Raw genomic sequence first — 17,481 nt, forward strand, 5'->3', positions numbered from 1 at the left:
CTCCCCCAGCCCTTTTTATAACCATAACCATAGTGATTATTTCAGGTGGGCTTCATGAGCAGACCTGGCAGCAGGAGACGCAACTAAACATCTGATTAAGTATGGAGTATCAGAGTGCAAGCCCTAATGAGGAAGTGTGAAAAAGAAACATGGCGGGGCCTTTTTTCAGTAGGAAAAGACTAGATCTACTACTGAATACAACGACATTGTTGCTCTTGCTTCTTGCACAGGCGCAGTGCAGGAATCCTCAGAGCACGCCTACGCGCACATTTCCTTCCCTTCTCTCTCTCTTTCCATTTTCCTCTCTCCTTTTCTCCCTCTCCCCCCTCGCAATCATTTGGTCTTCCAGTCTTTCCGTTAGCTGGTTTACGTTTCGCCTTCCGAGCCTCCATCCCCCCTTCTCCCCCTTCCTTTTGGGTCTCTAGCGGACGAAACTAGCGCATGCGCATTAGGTACAAAGCCTCGCTCTTTGTCCCCATCCGTCGTTCACACGAACCCAAGTCTTTCGCATTCGTCAGCCAATAGGATCGTAGAAATGGCGGAAAACTGATTCCGCCTCTGAAGAAGAATCTTGATTGGCAGTTCAGATAACCAATCAAGAATGCCACTTTGTACCCCTGGGGAGGCACCGAGCTCCGTCGTTGCGTTTCCGGCGGTCGCGCGCTCTTTTCTTGGGACGGTAGAGGCCGTGTAGCGTCGCCGTTACTTTGAGGAGCGAACAGTCGGTAGAGGGTGAGTTTGGGGACGACTTAGTTCTCCTGTGAGAGGGGAATATGATTTCTCGCGACAATCGGTGAAGGAAGAGGCTAGGGCAAGGCTCGGTTTGGAGGGAGGTTGGCCCTTTCCAAGGCCCCTTGAGGCCTTGTGCCCGCCATCCCACTGGCTTCCCAGCCCACCCGCGCGGGGGGAGGGGGCGATCGCATTCAAACCTGACTCCCGCTTCCTCTCCCGCTGCCTTTCTTTGTGCGACGTGGCCTGGAATCTTTGCGCTGTCAATAAGTTCCTGGGCCTGAGGGTGTGGGGTCTATCATCCCAGAGCCTTGGAGTCGCGGCAGGAGGAGGAGGCGCTTTGTAGGGCGCTCCTCCCCTCGGCTTCGCGAGGCCATGAATTCTGAATGAGCAACTGGGGCACCCCGAGCGATGTTTCTTTGTCAGAACTCTTAGCTGGGAAGTTCATCTGTTCGTCCAGACCCCTCCGCTTTCTTCCTCAGGTTCCTGTATGCCCTTACTTTTAGTCTTGTTGCCTAGCTGCTCAACCCACGTGTAGCATCACTTTTAAAAAATGAAACTTAATTTTATGGATTTTTTATCGGCTATTTTCCACTCGGAGAAACGATTGTCGTAAGGTGACACCTTTCTTTGTGTTCTTAACAGAGAAGTCAAGGTTAGAGAAGACTGGGAGGCACTTTGCTATCTTAAATCTAGGTTGAGGTAGGTGTAGGGTAGCCAGATAAAATACAGGACGCCCTGTTAAATTTGAATTTGACACATACAACGAATTATTTTTTTAGTATACGTTTCATGGGACTTACACACAAAGAAATCATTTCTAATCGTAAATTCAAATTTTACTCTGTTGTGTATTTTTATTTGATAAATCTGCCAATTCTATTCGGAGTACACTGGTTAGATTTATACTTTCTTTGTTATCAAATGAAAGGTCCTAAGAAACTCTTAGAAAATAAAAAAGGACCTTACCATGTTAGTGCATTCTACAGCTTTCAGGCTGGTCCAGATCCAGGCGGCCATTTGGTCTGGTAGATTTTAACCAGATTTTCCGAATGTTTCCACTTAAAAAGTTGATCCTTATCCTGAAAATTAAGGGGACATTTACTTAGTTTTCAGATATGTGATACAGTAATGTACTTGGTCCTGTATCTAAACACTTGTGCAATTGTACCTCATGCTCAGTAGCCCCAGTCTTTCTAAATCAGCAATACATATTTTCTCAAGCAAGTCCTTCATCAAGGTTAGTATTGCAGATAGAAATCCTTGCTGCTGATCTTTGTACTTTGTTCTCTTCTCAGAGGCCCCATGGTTAGGGGGCAGTGATTTCTGCACATATTTCCAAATTATATTGGTAGTCATCATCAGAAGTAGGTGATAGGAACAATACTTACTGAGTACTTAGCTACTCTGTGGGCACTGTTTAAGGGATTTATACAATATTACGTAGTCTTCATTGAATGCTTGCTTGGGAAAGAACAAACAGAAAGGGAAGATTATAAAGATGAGCATTATGGAGACATTTATTTAAAAACACAAAGGTAGGGAATTTGGTTATACAAGTGATTTTTGCTAGAATCCAGAAGAGTGGAGGTAGAATGTAATTAGTGACATTTGTCTAATTGAAGCACCTACCATATGTAGAAATAAGGGTAGTGGCTTCCAGCAGGAACAAGTGTCTGCTATGTACTTTACCTCATTTAGTCCTTAAAATAACCATCCCTATAAAGTAGGTATTGTTATCCCTATCTTACAGGTGAGGAAATTAGGCTCAAGTTAGGTAACATGGCTAGTTTGGAACTCTGAAATTGAAATGAGTAATTACAAAGCCTGTAGTATAGAGATGAGTATGGGATTCTCCACTCCATGCTCCATCACACTGTGTGACTTTGGATGGGCATCATTTTTCTTATCCAGAATAATAATAATTGTGATTACTAAAGGAGATAATGCAGACTTAGCACAGTGCCTGACATAATGGTCGATCAATATTTTGTATTGCCACCTTAACTGCCACACTATACTTTCTAAAATAAAAAATAACCTCCCCTTGAACAACATAAACTGATGAACAAAAATAGATCCAGAGACATAGAAGCATGGAACAGACTGTCAAACCTCAGAGGGAAGGCAGGGGAGAGAGAGGGGGTAAGAGTTCAACCAAAGGACTTGTGTGCATGCATATAAGCATAACCAATAGATACTGACAGTAGCGTAGTGAGGGCCTGTGTTGGGGGATGGGAGTGGGCTGAGAGAGGTCAATGAGCGGGAAAGGAGACGTAATGCTTTCAACAATAAAGATTTTTTTTAAATAAATAAAATAACCTCCCCTGAAGTAATCTTAAATGGTCTAGAACATCTTAGCACTTTATCCTCAAAAAGGTAGGCCATTTCTATTAAAAAGTTGTAAAGTGGCCTTTTGAAATGGAATGATGAGGTGTGGGTAAGATGTAAAGATAAGAGTTTTTAATATTTCAGTTTTGAATGGATCTCTAAGGATTTCTATTAACATGTAAATTATAAATTGTATATTCCTTAATGGGATGCAAGGTACTGAGGCTAGTGCCTTAGTTAAAGGCTGGAGGAAAAAAAGAGGGTCCTTGGGCTCTAGCAAGAGATAAGACCTAGTTGAAGAAATGGCTGTGAAAATCATTCAAGTTTCTGTTGTAGGCCACTTTGAGGTCAGGGAAGGGAGATGTTTAATAGCTGGGACTCTAAAAAAAAAGTATCTGTGGAAAAAAGTATCAAATAGGAAAATATCTGATTCTAATGCCCAACTTAAACCTGCTCCCAACTGTTGCTGGGGTAGACTTTAAATTTTATATGCTTTTATTTCTTTTATATATATCTTATTTTAAAATAATGATTTCTTTTTTCTTAATTTTTTAAATTTTTATTTTTTTTTGCTAATCCCCCCTCCCCCAGGATATTTTTTCCCATTGACTCTTAGAGAGAGTGGAAGGGGTTGGGGGAGAGAAACATTGATATGAGAGAGACACATCTACTGGTGCCTCCCGCACGCCCCCTGATGGGTTGGAGGCTAGCCTGCAACCGAGGTGACTGCAATCTGAACCGATTTGCTGTGAAACTGCTACACCTATTCATGGCATTTAAAGTTATTACAATTTTTTGAGAAAACAGTGCTGCACTATGTGGCAAGAGTCACAGATTCGGTTATACTATTTTTATCCTAAGGAAATAATTCAGCAGAAAGCTACAAGCACAAAGATATTTACTGCAGTGTTATAATAGGAAAATATTGAAAACAACCTAAATGTCTCATAGTAGAGAGTAGTTTAGTAAATCCACATGGGCTTTATGTAGCTGTTAAAAATTATAATTATGTTTACTATAGAGATGAGGAAAACCTGAATATACAATGGTGCATTATGATTATAGTCATTGAACTGATAATGTATTTTCTGAAAGCTAAAGAATCAAAAATGGAAATTGTGAGAGGAATATTTACTCAGGGCTATGCCCCAAGATTTAGCTTGAGCATTGTTTATAATGGTGAAAAATTAGAAACAACCCGTGTCCAACACTACAGTGGCTTGGTTGACAGCTGAATACTGTGCATTAACAATGTAGAAGATTTAGTAACATGAAAACTGTTAGATATGTGTTGTAAAGTAGAAAAGGCATTATAAAATAATTTTTATCATATCCTATTTAGAGTACCTACAAATATATAAATCAGTGACTAGGAGGGTATACCAAAATGTTAACAGTGACTATTTTTTAGTGCTGGGTCTTTGGATTTTTATTTCTGAGTTTTTTATAACAAAGATGTATTTTGTGGTAGGTGCCTTATTAATGAGAAACAAAACTGATGAACTGACATAAATGAGAAAATTCAAGTCTGGGCTTAAATGTCAACTTTTCAGTGACATGTTTCCTCACAGCTATTTAAAATTACTACCTTTCACTCCCATAACTATTTTGCCCCCCTCTTTTCCTCCCCCCCTTTTTTATTTTCCAGTAACACCTCTTCTTAACTACTATGTGATAAAATTATTATGTATATTGTTTTGTCTCTCACTAGAAGGTAAGGACCCAGAAGGCAAGAATATTTGCTTTGTTCATTAATACATCCCAAGCACCTAGAATAGTGCCTAGCAAATAGTTGGCATTCAGTGAATATTTATTTGTTGAATTATTGATTTAGTAAAAAAAAAATAATAGTAAAAAAATCATCAATAACCTATAACAAGCAGGACAATTTTTATTTTTGCCTACCTTCTGTTCCTTGTCTACATTTATGAATTTAAAAAACCCTTTCCCTCTTAAAGTATCAACATTTTTCATGCTTACATGGTCTTCATAATTTTTAATACTGTAATGTTCCATTGTATAGATGTATCATAATTAAAAACTAGGCCTCAAAAAAATAAATAATAAAATAAAAAATAAAAACTAGGCCTCTGATTTTGGATATGTAAGTCATTTTTATTATTTACCATTTTTATTGTCCATAAAGGCCATTGCAGTGAATATTTCATAGGTGTGATTTTTAAATTTTAAAATATATTCTTAGGATGAATTTCTAGGAACAGAATTCCTGAGTTAAAGAATATGAACATCTTGATAGTTCTTGTTACCTATTGTCTTATGAAACAACTTTTGGATATAGTATTTCATAATTGCAATGATGTTCCCAGTTTTGGTGGGATATGATACAAAATATATTAAGGATTTTTATACACATAAAAGTATTCTTAAATGTCCATTATCCAAAAATTAACAGTTATTTTCTTCATCTAAAATATAGCTTGCACTGTTTTAAAGGAATCATATAATGTATTCACCATAAGGTCTTTCTTTGTATCTTCAGCTAAATTCTGACTAGAGGGTCTTGTGTTTAGAATTGACTTTGGCCCTGGCTGGTTTGGCTCACGCCCTGGCTGGTTTGGCTCACTGGATAGAGCGTCAGCCTGGGGACTGAAGGGTCCCGGGTTCGATTCCGGTCAAGGGCATGTACCTTGGTTGCGGGCACATCCCCAGTGGGGGGTGTGCAGGAGGCAGCTGAATCGATGTTTCTCTCTCATCGATGTTTCTGGCTCTCTATCTCTCTCCCTTCCTCTCTGTAAAAAATCAATAAAATATATTAAAAAATAAAAAAATAGAATTGACTTTGCCCTTTTATTTCATTAACTAAAGAACTGTCCTTGGATGTCAGTTTAAAACCACCAACTGCCAATTTCTGGATTATGCTGGAAATTTTCATTTTGTTTTCTTTTAATCTTATTTTAATTTTTAGATGACAGAATTTAACATTTTATGTTTATACTAGGGGCCCAGTGCATGACTTTCGTGCACCTTGAAAGGAACTGTGGGCCTTGAGGCTGCAGTGGGCATAGGGGTGGGTCTTGGCCCATCCTTCATGCCCCCACCCAGCCCTTCCCACTGCAGCCCCTGTCGCCCAAACTGGCTAGGGCAGTCATGTTTTTAAAATGTGCTTTAATAATTTTATGATAGGGCTAACAGTTAAGAGGTAGATCTGTTTGGAAAAGTAGTTTCCTATTATGTGTAAAATTATTGAACTAGAAGATTCCTCAGGTCATTCTAGTGCAAGCTGTTCTTGTCTGATTCTTATCCAGTTTCTGTGTGCAACGTAACTGCTAATTCCTGGTTGTTTTATATTTCTGAATTGTATTCCTTTGCCATACTTGTTCAAAATAACCAGTTGTTAAGATCTGGCAAAAGTCAGGATACCAACGATGATTGATGACATACAGTATGAGTCATCAGGAAGGTGACTGCATTCTTAGCACTGAATGTATTTGACTGTCCACATTTTCTTCTTAGGGTACAAAAAAATGCAGAGCAATAAAACCTTTAACTTGGAGAAGCAAAACCATGCTCCAAGAAAGCATCATCAGCATCACCACCAGCAGCACCACCAGCAGCAACAGCAGCAGCCACCGCCGCCAGCAGTACCTGCAAATGGACAACAAGCCAGCAGCCAAAGTGAGTGCATGCTAAGTAATGGGGTCGAGATAGGTTCCCTCTTAGGAATGGGGTCTTGATTTTTTTAAAATATATTTTTATTGATTTCAGAGAGGGAAGGAGAGAGTGAGAGATAGAAGCATCAAGGATGAGAGAGAATCATTGATCAGCTGCCTCCTGCATGCCCCTTACTAGGGATCGAGCCTGCAACCCAGGCATGTGCCCTTGACCGGAATTGAACCAAGACCCTTCAGTCCACACAGGCTGACGCTCTATCCACTGAGCCAAACTGGCTAGGGCTGGGTTCTTGATTTTTAGATTAGTCTTTTGGGATTATAAAGGAATAGGTCTTTGTTCTATTTGCCTCTTAATATTTAAGATAGAAAAAGGCTGATTCTCTGAAACCAAAGAGCAGGCATGTAGGGATAGCAGTTGAGTCTAGGTTGCTTTGCTGTGTTGGCTAAACAGATGTCTGCATGTTTTGCCTCAAAGCTTGGTTTCCTAGAGGTAATCAGATGACTGATACTTAGGGAACATATAGAACAAGTTTTTAAGACTTAATGGAGAAGTAGTCTGGTACTGAGTATTATTACACTTTTAGCCTGGGGCCTGTGCCAGCCCACTTATAATCAGTGAAAAGTCTTTAAAGGTATGTTTCCATTTGTTCAGCAAACTGAACGCCTATTTGTGTGCCTCTAAGACTAGAACCTAAAAGGGGGGGGGGGACTCACAAACATGGACAACGATATGATGATTGTGGCAGAGGGTGGAGGTGGGAAAGGGCATAGAGGGACTAAATGGTTTTGGGTGACCGGGGGGGGGGGGTGCGGGGGAGACTAGAACCTACTTCAAACCTTTTTAATTTCCTGAGATTTCTACAAAGAATACTTTTTCTTTTTCTTTTTTTAATATATTTTATTGATTTTTTACAGAGAGGAAGGGAGAGGGATAGAGAATTACAAACATCGATGAGAGAGAAACATTGATCAGCTGCCTCCTGCACACCTCCCACTGGGGATGTGCCTGCAACCCAGGTACATGCCCTTGACTGGAATCGAACCTGGGACCTTTCAGTCCACAGGCCGACGCTCTATCCACTGAGCCAAACCGGTCAGGGCAAGAATACTTTTTCCTAACTCATTTTTTTAAGATATATTTTTATTGATTTCAGAGAGGAAGGGAAAGGGAGAGATAGAAACATCAATGATGGGGGAGAATCATTGATTGGCTGCCTCCTGCATGCCCCCTACTGGGGATCAAGCCCACAACCCAGGCATGTGCCTTTGACCGGAATAAAACCCAGGACCCTTCAGGCCACAGGCTGACCCTCTATCCACTGAGCCAAACTGGGTAGGGCCTAACTCATTTCTTTTTATTATGTTACCGCCCAAGCCTGAGAGAATGGGAACTGTAAGGTTATGAAGATGAGTGAGATTGGGAAATGGAACAACTGTGCTTTATACTTCAAAAATCTGTCCCTTCTTACATAGAGTTCCTTGACTTGCTTAATTTTCTCTTTGGCCAATAGCTCCTGTATTGTCTTTCTGCCTTTGATTTAGTCCTAGTTGGCTCCTGGCCCACAGTAGCCCCCCCCCCCCCCCCCCGCCCCAATCTCTGCATACTGCTTTCATATTCTGAGGTGCAATTTAGTGATAAGTGGTTAATAAATAGATTACATTGGGAAATGGTGTTTGGCTTTTCTATAGCAATTAGGTTTCCTAATATAGCAGTAGTTGTAGCTGTTTGAGAATGACTGTAAATCTCTTGTCTTCTCTCAGATGAAGGCTTGACTATTGACCTGAAGAATTTTAGGAAACCAGGAGAGAAGACCTTCACCCAACGTAGCCGGCTCTTTGTGGGCAATCTTCCTCCTGACATCACTGAGGAGGAAATGAGGAAACTATTTGAGAAATATGGGAAGGCAGGCGAAGTCTTCATTCATAAGGATAAGGGCTTTGGCTTTATCCGCTTGGTAAGCAACTGTAGGTTTATAGAACAAAGGTGCGGAAGCTGGGGAGTGATGGATATGGAAAATAAGGCAGTAAATAATTCTCAGATGGTCTGCTAAAAGCTTGTAGTTGTAGTTAATGGAATAGGACAAAAATGCAGATTTAAAAATTTTTCCTCATAGATTTCTTAAAAATATTGCTTTTATTGGGTTTGAAAGAGAGTGGAAGGGAGGGAGAGAGAAACATCGGTCAGTTGCCTCCCACACACACCCTGACCGTGGATCCAACCAGCAACCTGGGCATGTGTCCTGACCGGGAATCAAACTGGCAACCTTTCAGTGCACTGGATGATGCTAAACCAACTGAGCCACATCGCTCAGGGCTGTATATATTTTTGAAAATTTAATTGTGCTAAAATACACATAAGATAAAATTTATTATCTTAATTATTTTTTAAATTTTATTTTTAATATATATATTTTTTTATTTATCTCCATAAATGAGGAACTTGATGTGATCAGAACTAGTATTCCTTCCAGGTGTACCACTCACTCAAGACTATATAGGCAAGTCATTTTCTATGGGGCTCAGATTCCTCTTTAGTAATATGAAGGGAGTCCAATCAAGGTTTGTGGTTCTAAAGAGGTCTCTTGGAGGACATAAGAGATTCTGGTTAAGTTGTTTGTAGCTAGCTGAAATTTAAATATTCTAGCACTACTGTATTGTAAGGGTAGGTTTTATGCTGATCATTGTTGTCCAGATGATAAGTTACCCTTGGGAGAATAACCTGTGATACTGATAACCATGTAAGTGTTACTACCTTTTAGGATTTCCAATTGGTTTTTCAGGGCCATAAGAACAGTTAGGCTAACCAAAGAGTGATCTGAAACACACAATTCCATTCTTTCAGTTCTATCCATGCTTCTTTATATGCTGTTGTCAAGCTCCTTGTATTTTTGTTGTTGTTTTTTTTTTTTTTTTTTAAGTATACACTGAGTGGCCAGATTATTATGATCTCTGAATGCATAATAATCTAGCCACTCAGTGTGTGTGTATCCTATATAATAAAGAGCTAGTATGCTAATTAGATTGAACAGCAGAGCGACCGTCCGGATGAAGCTGGGGCTGCAAGGGCCAAGCCCCTTGCACGAATTTCATATATATATATATATATATATATATATATATATATAGATATAGATATATTAGAGGCCCGGTGCATGAATTCATGCATGGGTGGGGTCCGGCCAGCCTGGCCAGGGGAAGGGGACATGGGCGGTTGGCTGGCCTGCCTGCTGGTCGAACTCCTGGTCAAGGGGACAATTTGCATATTAGCCTTTTATTATATAGGATACACACTTTTATTATATAGGATATTATGCGTTCAGAGATCATAATAATCTGGCCACTCAGTGTATATTTTATTGATTCTTTTTCAGAGAGGAAGGGAGAGGGATAGAGAGTTAGAAACATCGATGAGAGAGAAACATCGATCAGCTGCCTCCTGCACACCTCCCACTGGGGATGTGCCCACAACCATGGTACATGCCCTTGACAGGAATCGAACTGGGACCTTTCAGTCCGCAGGCCGACGCTCTATCCACTGAGCCAAACCGGTTAGGGCTGTTGTTGGTTTTTTATTTGTGTGTGTGTTGATCCTCACCCGAGAATGTTTTTCCATTGATTTTTAGAGAGAGTGAAAGGGATGGGGAGAGACAGAGAGAGAAACATTGATGTGAGACATCAATTGGTTGCCTCCCATATATGCCCTGACCAGGGCCAGGAATCGAGCCTGCAACCAAGGTACATGTCCTTGACCAGAATCATGGGTTGATGCTCAAACCACCTAGGGCCAAGCTCTTTTTTTTTTTTTTTTTTGAGGTATTTTGTATTGAGCTATGCTACTTTAGAATCTTTTAAAAATATATTTATTTTATTGATTTGAGAGAGAGATAGAAACATCAATGATGAGAGAGAATCATTGATCGGCTGCCTCCTGCATGCCCCATACTGGGAATCGAGCCCACAACCTGGGCATGTGCCCTGACCAGGAATTGAACCATGACTTCCTGGTTCATAGGTCAAGGCTCAACCATTGAGCCATGCCAGCCAGGTGCTACTTTAAACTATTGATAGCTGTGTAGTTGGTCTGTTAAACTGAGTTATTCTAACTTTCCTCTGCTTCCTAGGAAACACGAACCCTAGCGGAGATTGCTAAAGTAGAGCTGGACAACATGCCACTCCGTGGAAAGCAGCTGCGTGTGCGCTTTGCCTGCCATAGTGCATCCCTTACAGTCCGAAACCTTCCTCAATATGTATCCAACGAACTGCTGGAGGAAGCTTTTTCTGTGTTCGGCCAGGTGGAGAGGGCCGTAGTCATTGTGGATGACCGAGGAAGGCCCTCAGGAAAAGGCATTGTTGAATTCTCAGGGAAGCCAGCTGCTCGGAAAGCTCTGGACAGATGCAGTGAAGGTTCCTTCCTGCTAACCACGTGAGTGAGGGCAAGTTGTTGTCTGGGAAGTTAGCCTTTAGAAACCCTGTTCTGTGCTCATTTAAATACTGTTCATACTAGTTCAGCTTTCTAGTAAGTTTTTTTAATTCATTTTTATTGATTTCAGAGAGGAAGGGCGAGGGAGAGATAGAAACATCAATGATTAGAGAGAATAATTGATCGGCTGCCTCCTGCACACCCCACACTGGGGATTGAGCCCACAACCAGGGCGTGTGCCCTGGCCGGGGATCGAACTGTGACCTCCTGGTTGATGCTCAACCACTGAGACACGCTGGCTGGGCTAGTAGAGTTGTTAACATAATCTTAAATTAACACAAGTATAGTTTGAGGATTAAAAAATAAACTTTAATAGCCCTGGCTCAGTTGATAGGAGTATCATCCCGTACACCAGAATGTTGCAGGTTTCCCTGGTTGGGGCATATGTGGGTGGCAGTCGAATGGTTCTCACGTCAATGTTTCTGTCTCCCTCTCTCTCTAAAATCAATAAAATATCCTTGGGTGAGGATTTTTGTTTTGTTTTGTTTTGAATTTCTTTATTGATTAAGGTATCACATATTTGTCCTCATCCCCCCATTCCCATCCCACACCCCTCTCCACGCATGCCCCCACCCCCCTTAACCATTGGTTAGGCTCATATGCATGCGCACAAGTCCTTTGGTTGATCTCTCCCCTTTACCCCCACCCTCTGGGTGAGGATTTTTTAAATATACTTTTATTGATTTCAGAGAGGAAGGGATAGGGAGAAAGAGAAACATCAGTGATGAGAGAGAATCATTGATTGGCTGCCTCCTGGATCGAGCCTGCAACCCGGGCATGTACCCCATGTGCCCTTGACCGTAATTGAAACCGGGACCCTTGAGTCCACAGGCCAATGCTCTATCCACTGAGCCAAACCAGCTAGGGCAGAATATATATTTTTTTATGTTAAAATTTTTCAGTCCTTCAGTGGGTCATTTAATCAGTGTTAGGTCTCCCCTTTGAGGTTTTATAACTCTGAAAAGTTGTTTTGTGCATGCAACATCTTAGAATTTATCCCAAGTTGTTGTCTGGAGTTCTATAGATAATACATATTTAGGCTGCACTTAAGTAATTATGTTTTTATTGATTGTAGAGAGGAAGGGAGAGGGATGGAGAAAGAGAAACATCAGTCGGCTGCCTCCCGCACGACCCCCACTGGGGAATCAAGCCTGCAACCCAGGCATGTGCCCTGACCAGAAATCGAACTGGTGACCTCTTGGTTCATGGGTTGATGTTCAACCATGGAGCTACACTGGCCAGGCTGAACATCTTTTTAAAGGCTGTATTCAGAGATCTGAAGCCTGACTTGATCCTATCAACCCCAGATTCCACATTTCCACATAATGCCATTAAAAGGAATTGGTTACTTGGGACTGGGTATAAAACTTCTTCATAAGTTTAATTGTCTTGTCCTGACCCCTAAAACTAGTTCATGTGTCAGTGGCAGGTGTAGAGAGCAAGCCTGGTGTAGGGTATAATTTGATCTTTATTTTTCCCAGATTTCCTCGACCTGTGACTGTGGAGCCCATGGACCAGTTAGATGATGAAGAAGGACTTCCAGAGAAGCTGGTTATAAAGAACCAGCAATTTCACAAGTATGTTGTCCTGACAGATTCCCTTTTAGCTGTTTGCCTATTGTTAAGGAAGCTTGTAAAGGGATGTGTAAAAGAGACAGGTCTTTGTTATATGTATTTACTAGCAGCCATTATTTTGGCACTCAGGGGGAATACATTGCTTAGTTGGCATCTTAGAATTTTAGTAACCCAGGAACCTTCTCTTTAGGGAGAGGGAGCAGCCACCTAGATTTGCACAGCCTGGCTCCTTTGAGTATGAATATGCCATGCGCTGGAAGGCACTCATTGAGATGGAGAAACAGCAGCAGGACCAAGTGGACCGCAACATCAAGGAAGCTCGTGAGAAACTGGAGATGGAGATGGAGGCTGCTCGCCATGAGCACCAGGTCATGCTAATGAGGCAGGGTGAGTATAGGCCTCTAAGTCTTAAAACTAAAAGAACAAAATAAGTTTTTCCAGAGTTTCTTAGTATTAATCAGTAGAGAAAGGCCTAAACCTCTACTTTTATCCTCTAAAATATTTTGTTGATCTTGGGTAGGCAAATGAGCTTGGAGACGTGGCAAATAATAGGTTTGGCTGTATTTTTGGAATCTGGATACCTCGGATGGCCACTGAGGGATTATATATCCCCTTTGCTTTCTGGATCTTTAATTATAGAAAATTATTGGGCCCATTGAGGAGAATGAAGAATACTCTCAATCAAGTCTGTTGTTTTTCTAGATTTGATGAGGCGTCAAGAAGAACTTCGGAGGATGGAAGAGCTGCACAACCAAGAAGTGCAAAAACGAAAGCAACTGGAGCTCAGGTAACTGTTCTCAACCCTTTTTTCTCTCACAATGTCTCACTCCTGCTTCCTACCACTGAGCTACCTCATGCATTTGTAAATATATTGGCAAACATTTCCTGGCTGTTTCTGAAGTTCTCCCTTTGGATGGGAGATGTTTCAGCTGCCAGTGGTTCTGGGAATTACCCAGGGCTACACTAAAGAGAAAATAGCTGAGTGCTGGTCTCATGAGGCTCCTGTGAGAAAGAACTTTTTCCCATAAGGGACACATCTGGGTTGCTTTAGGGCTGGGCACATTTAACATTGAGCTTCCTGGGGAGCTATGATAGTTTTCAGTTGGCTCTTTTTAAAAATATATATATATTATTGATTTCAGAGAGGAAGGGAGAGGGAGTGAGAGATAGAAACATCAATGATGAGACAGAATCATTGATCAGCTGCCTCCTGCATGCCCCCTACTGGGAATTGAGCCCACAACCCAGGCATATGCCCTTGACCAGAATCAAACCTGCGGGACCCTTCAGTCCGCAGGCCGACCGACATTCTATTCACTGAGCCAAACTGGCTAGGGCTTCAGTAGGCTCTTAATCCTCTTGGCTGAGTCCCCTATTAAGATAATTGGCTTAGCCGAAACCGGTTTGGCTCAGTGGATAGAGTGTCGGTCTTCGGACTGGAAGGTCCCAGGTTCGATTCCGGTCAAGGGCATGTACGTTGGTTGCGGGCACATCCCCCGGTGGGGGGTGTGCAGGAGGCAGCTGGTCGATGTCTCTCTCTCATTGATGGTTCTAGCTCTCTATCCTTCTCCCTTCCTCTCTGTGAAAAATCAATAAAATATATTTTTTTAAAAAAGATAATTGGTTTAAGTTCTGGAATACCTCTGCTTAAATACCTTGGTGATTCTCTGTAGGCAGGAGGAAGAGCGCAGGCGCCGTGAAGAAGAGATGAGGCGACAGCAGGAAGAAATGATGCGGAGACAGCAGGAAGGATTCAAGGGAACCTTCCCTGATGCGGTATATCTCCTTTGTGCCCATGATGTACCAGTCCAGTCGTGATATGACAAACCCACCATGAATTGTCTGCCCACTAGGACTATACAACATACCAGGTTATGATCAATTTTTCCATTCTGTGAAACTCCTTTTAGAAATAATTCATAGGAAGGAAAGGTAAGGTTTGAAGGAGAGCTCTTTTTGCCCCACGGGCTATTTAGAGTGAAAAGCTGGGACCAGTATATGCTGTTTAGACTCAGTGACTGTAGGATGAGATATATCCAGTTCCGTAGCAGCCTTGACTAGTCCATTGCTGTCCTTAAAGTTGTACAGGTTGGAGCTATAGAAAAAAATTGACTATCTTTCCCCTTTCCTTTCATAACTCTCTTGTACCTAATAGGAGACTGACTTGTGTCCTAGTAGCTCTGATCTTGAACTCACTGTACAACTAGTGAGGAACTGTTGTTGGTGTTCGTCAGCTTGGTCTCAGTGTACTTGGGATGTGTTATCACTCTATACTTTCCTTAGTGTGTGGTCTTCAATGGATTGTGGGAGAATTCAGTTCTGTCTTAGACTGTCTTTAGTGTTTTTTTCTTTTTCAGAGAGAGCAGGAGATACGGATGGGCCAGATGGCTATGGGAGGTAAGGACTCAGGAGATTAACGGCTCAGATTTTCTTTCCTGTCTTGTCTCTTGTGAACTATGTAGCTTATTTTACATAGTCCGGATTTAAGGGATTCACATTTCTGGGAGCATCTTTCTCCTGTACTGATCACACTACTCTGCTTTAGGTGCTATGGGCATAAACAACAGAGGTGCCATGCCCCCTGCTCCTGTGCCTGCTGGTACCCCAGCTCCTCCAGGACCTGCCACTATGATGCCAGATGGAACCTTGGGATTGGTAATAACTGCAGGGCCTTAATAGTAACCCTGAATGGTGATGGGAGGAGAAAGGACTTTGCTTCCATAGTCGCTTGACCTGCCATGATTTTGCTACAGATGACAGTATTAGAACCACTGTTATCCAATGAAACCTCAAGATCTTTCTTTTGGACTCCTGAGTAAACCGAGTGTCAAAATATACTTTATGGTCCATATAATCCTGAGGTGATTTTAGTTCTTATATCAAAATGTTAAAACTGGATAGGCTTCAGGTTGCTTGAAAGTGATGGCCTGCCCTTGTCCATGTACCTAGTTCATCAAAAAGGCCATAGGTAGAACTTAACCATCTTAGGAATTTAGTATGTAATATTGCTTAGCTAATAAGAATAGGGATTAAAAAGAAGAAGAAGAAAGAATAGGGATAAAAAGTTAAAGGTGAGATTGTTGGGTGGGTCCGTAATTCAGGTACCCTTCCTTTCAGGGACATCTATCTGCTAGTCTTTCTTTTTTTTTAATGTATTTTTTTGTTGATTTCAGACAGGAAGGGAGAAGGAGAGAGAGATAGATACATCAATGATGAGAGAGACTCATCGATTGGCTGCCTCCTGCACACCCCACACGGGGTTGAGCCCACAACCTGGGCATGTGCCCTGACTAGGAATTGAACGGTGACCTCCTGGTTCATAGGTCGACACTTAACCACTGTGTACTCTGGCCGGACTATCCACTAGAGTTTTTTTTGTTTGTTTGTTTTCATTGATTTCAGACAGGAAGGGAGAGGGAGAGAAACATCAGTGATGAGAGAGAATCGTTGATGGGCTGCCTCCTGCATGCCCACAATGGGGATGGAGCCCCACAACCCAGGCATGTGCCTTGACCAGGAATCTAACTGTGACTTCCTGGTTCATAGGTCACTGTTCAAGCATGAGCCATGCCAGCTAGGCTCCACTAGAGTTTTAAATACGATTAGGCACCCCCAGCATCAGGAGCCTTGAAAAATTGGGTAGAAATGGCCTCCAAGGGAGGGACTACAGATGGGTGGGAAGCTTAGGACATAGGTTATTTTTGTAATGTTGCTCTCTTTTTCTCTTTAAGACCCCACCAACTACCGAACGCTTTGGCCAAGCTGCTGCAATGGAAGGAATAGGGGCAATTGGTGGCACCCCTCCTGCATTCAACCGTGCAGCTCCTGGAGCTGATTTTGCTCCAAACAAACGTCGCCGATACTAATAAAATTGCAGTGTCTAGTTTCCCAAAACCCTTAAGAGAAGGACCCTTTTTGGACTAGCCAGAATTCTACCCTGGAAAAGTGTTAGGATTCCTCCCAATAGTTAGATCTTCCCTGCCTGTACTACTCTAGGGCCAGAGGTCAAGGGAGGGGTGATATTTAAATCATTTCTGTGTGGTATATTGTTGAATCGTGTCTGTGTGGTGCATTCCTGAAGTCTCGATTATTGAAGGCCAGGGGTGGGGAGCAATGGCAAAGTGGATCCAGTTAGAGCCCCCATGAATCTTGATCATTCCATTCTGTTTATCCTGTTCTATTTGCATTCTCATTCTTAAATTTCCCGACCCCGGAGACACTGCCACATGTACCACAAAAACCACAAACATCCTCCATCACTTTATTCACTCCCAGGTGGGAATTCAGGCAAATGTCTGCAGAGGTCACAGATAACATACATACATACGGTTCTGTTATACCCCATATATTATCCCTTCATACCCTAAGGAAGACATTTTTCTCTTAGAGATTTTCATTTTAGCGTATCTTTAAAAAAAAAAAATCTTGTGTTAACTTGCCTCCATCTTTTTCTTGGGTAAGGACAACCCAGGAATGGCCCTTTTGTGTCTGATGTTGCTGTTAACAGCTTTTCTTGATAGGCCTAATAACAACCTTGGAACAGGGTTGCTGTATGATGAATGTCCAACAGTAGCTCTTAGCATTGCCTATCTTAAGTAGTTATGCTATGCTTTATTTTTTATTGGTGTACCATGTTTGATTTGTTCCTGATACCTTCGGAGTTTTTTTCTGAAAATGAAGCAGTAATGCAGCATCAACTTATTAAAATACATTTTAATCCTTTTCATTTTCTGTG

At 41.8% G+C, this 17,481-nt stretch overlaps 1 protein-coding gene across 1 annotated transcript; it reads left to right on the forward strand.

The window, feature by feature from the left end:
* The first annotated feature begins 607 nt into the window (after positions 1–607).
* Positions 608–17,470, forward strand: NONO (non-POU domain containing octamer binding). The gene is made up of 11 exons (XM_079764449.1): positions 608–732; positions 6,535–6,696; positions 8,454–8,647; positions 10,814–11,115; positions 12,654–12,749; positions 12,937–13,133; positions 13,449–13,533; positions 14,420–14,522; positions 15,104–15,143; positions 15,292–15,401; positions 16,478–17,470. Exons 2-11 carry the CDS (start codon positions 6,546–6,548, stop codon positions 16,610–16,612), a joined length of 1,413 nt encoding a protein of 470 aa, XP_079620575.1. The 5' UTR covers positions 608–732; positions 6,535–6,545; the 3' UTR covers positions 16,613–17,470.
* The last annotated feature ends 11 nt before the right edge of the window (positions 17,471–17,481 follow it).

This window comes from Cnephaeus nilssonii, assembly GCF_951640355.1.
Source record: "Cnephaeus nilssonii genome assembly, chromosome: X".
NCBI classification, from domain to species: Eukaryota; Metazoa; Chordata; class Mammalia; order Chiroptera; family Vespertilionidae; genus Cnephaeus; species Cnephaeus nilssonii.

What these genes read in the sequence shown, in the direction of transcription:
- NONO (XM_079764449.1), top strand. Translation starts at nt 6,546, where the DNA reads ATGCAGAGCAATAAAACCTTTAACTTGGAGAAGCAAAACCATGCTCCA. An exon ending in AAGAACCAGCAATTTCACAA is followed by an intron (nt 12,750 to 12,936) that starts GTATGTTGTCCT and finishes CCTTCTCTTTAG; the next exon opens with GGAGAGGGAGCAGCCACCTA. An exon ending in CAGATGGAACCTTGGGATTG is followed by an intron (nt 15,402 to 16,477) that starts GTAATAACTGCA and finishes TTTCTCTTTAAG; the next exon opens with ACCCCACCAACTACCGAACG.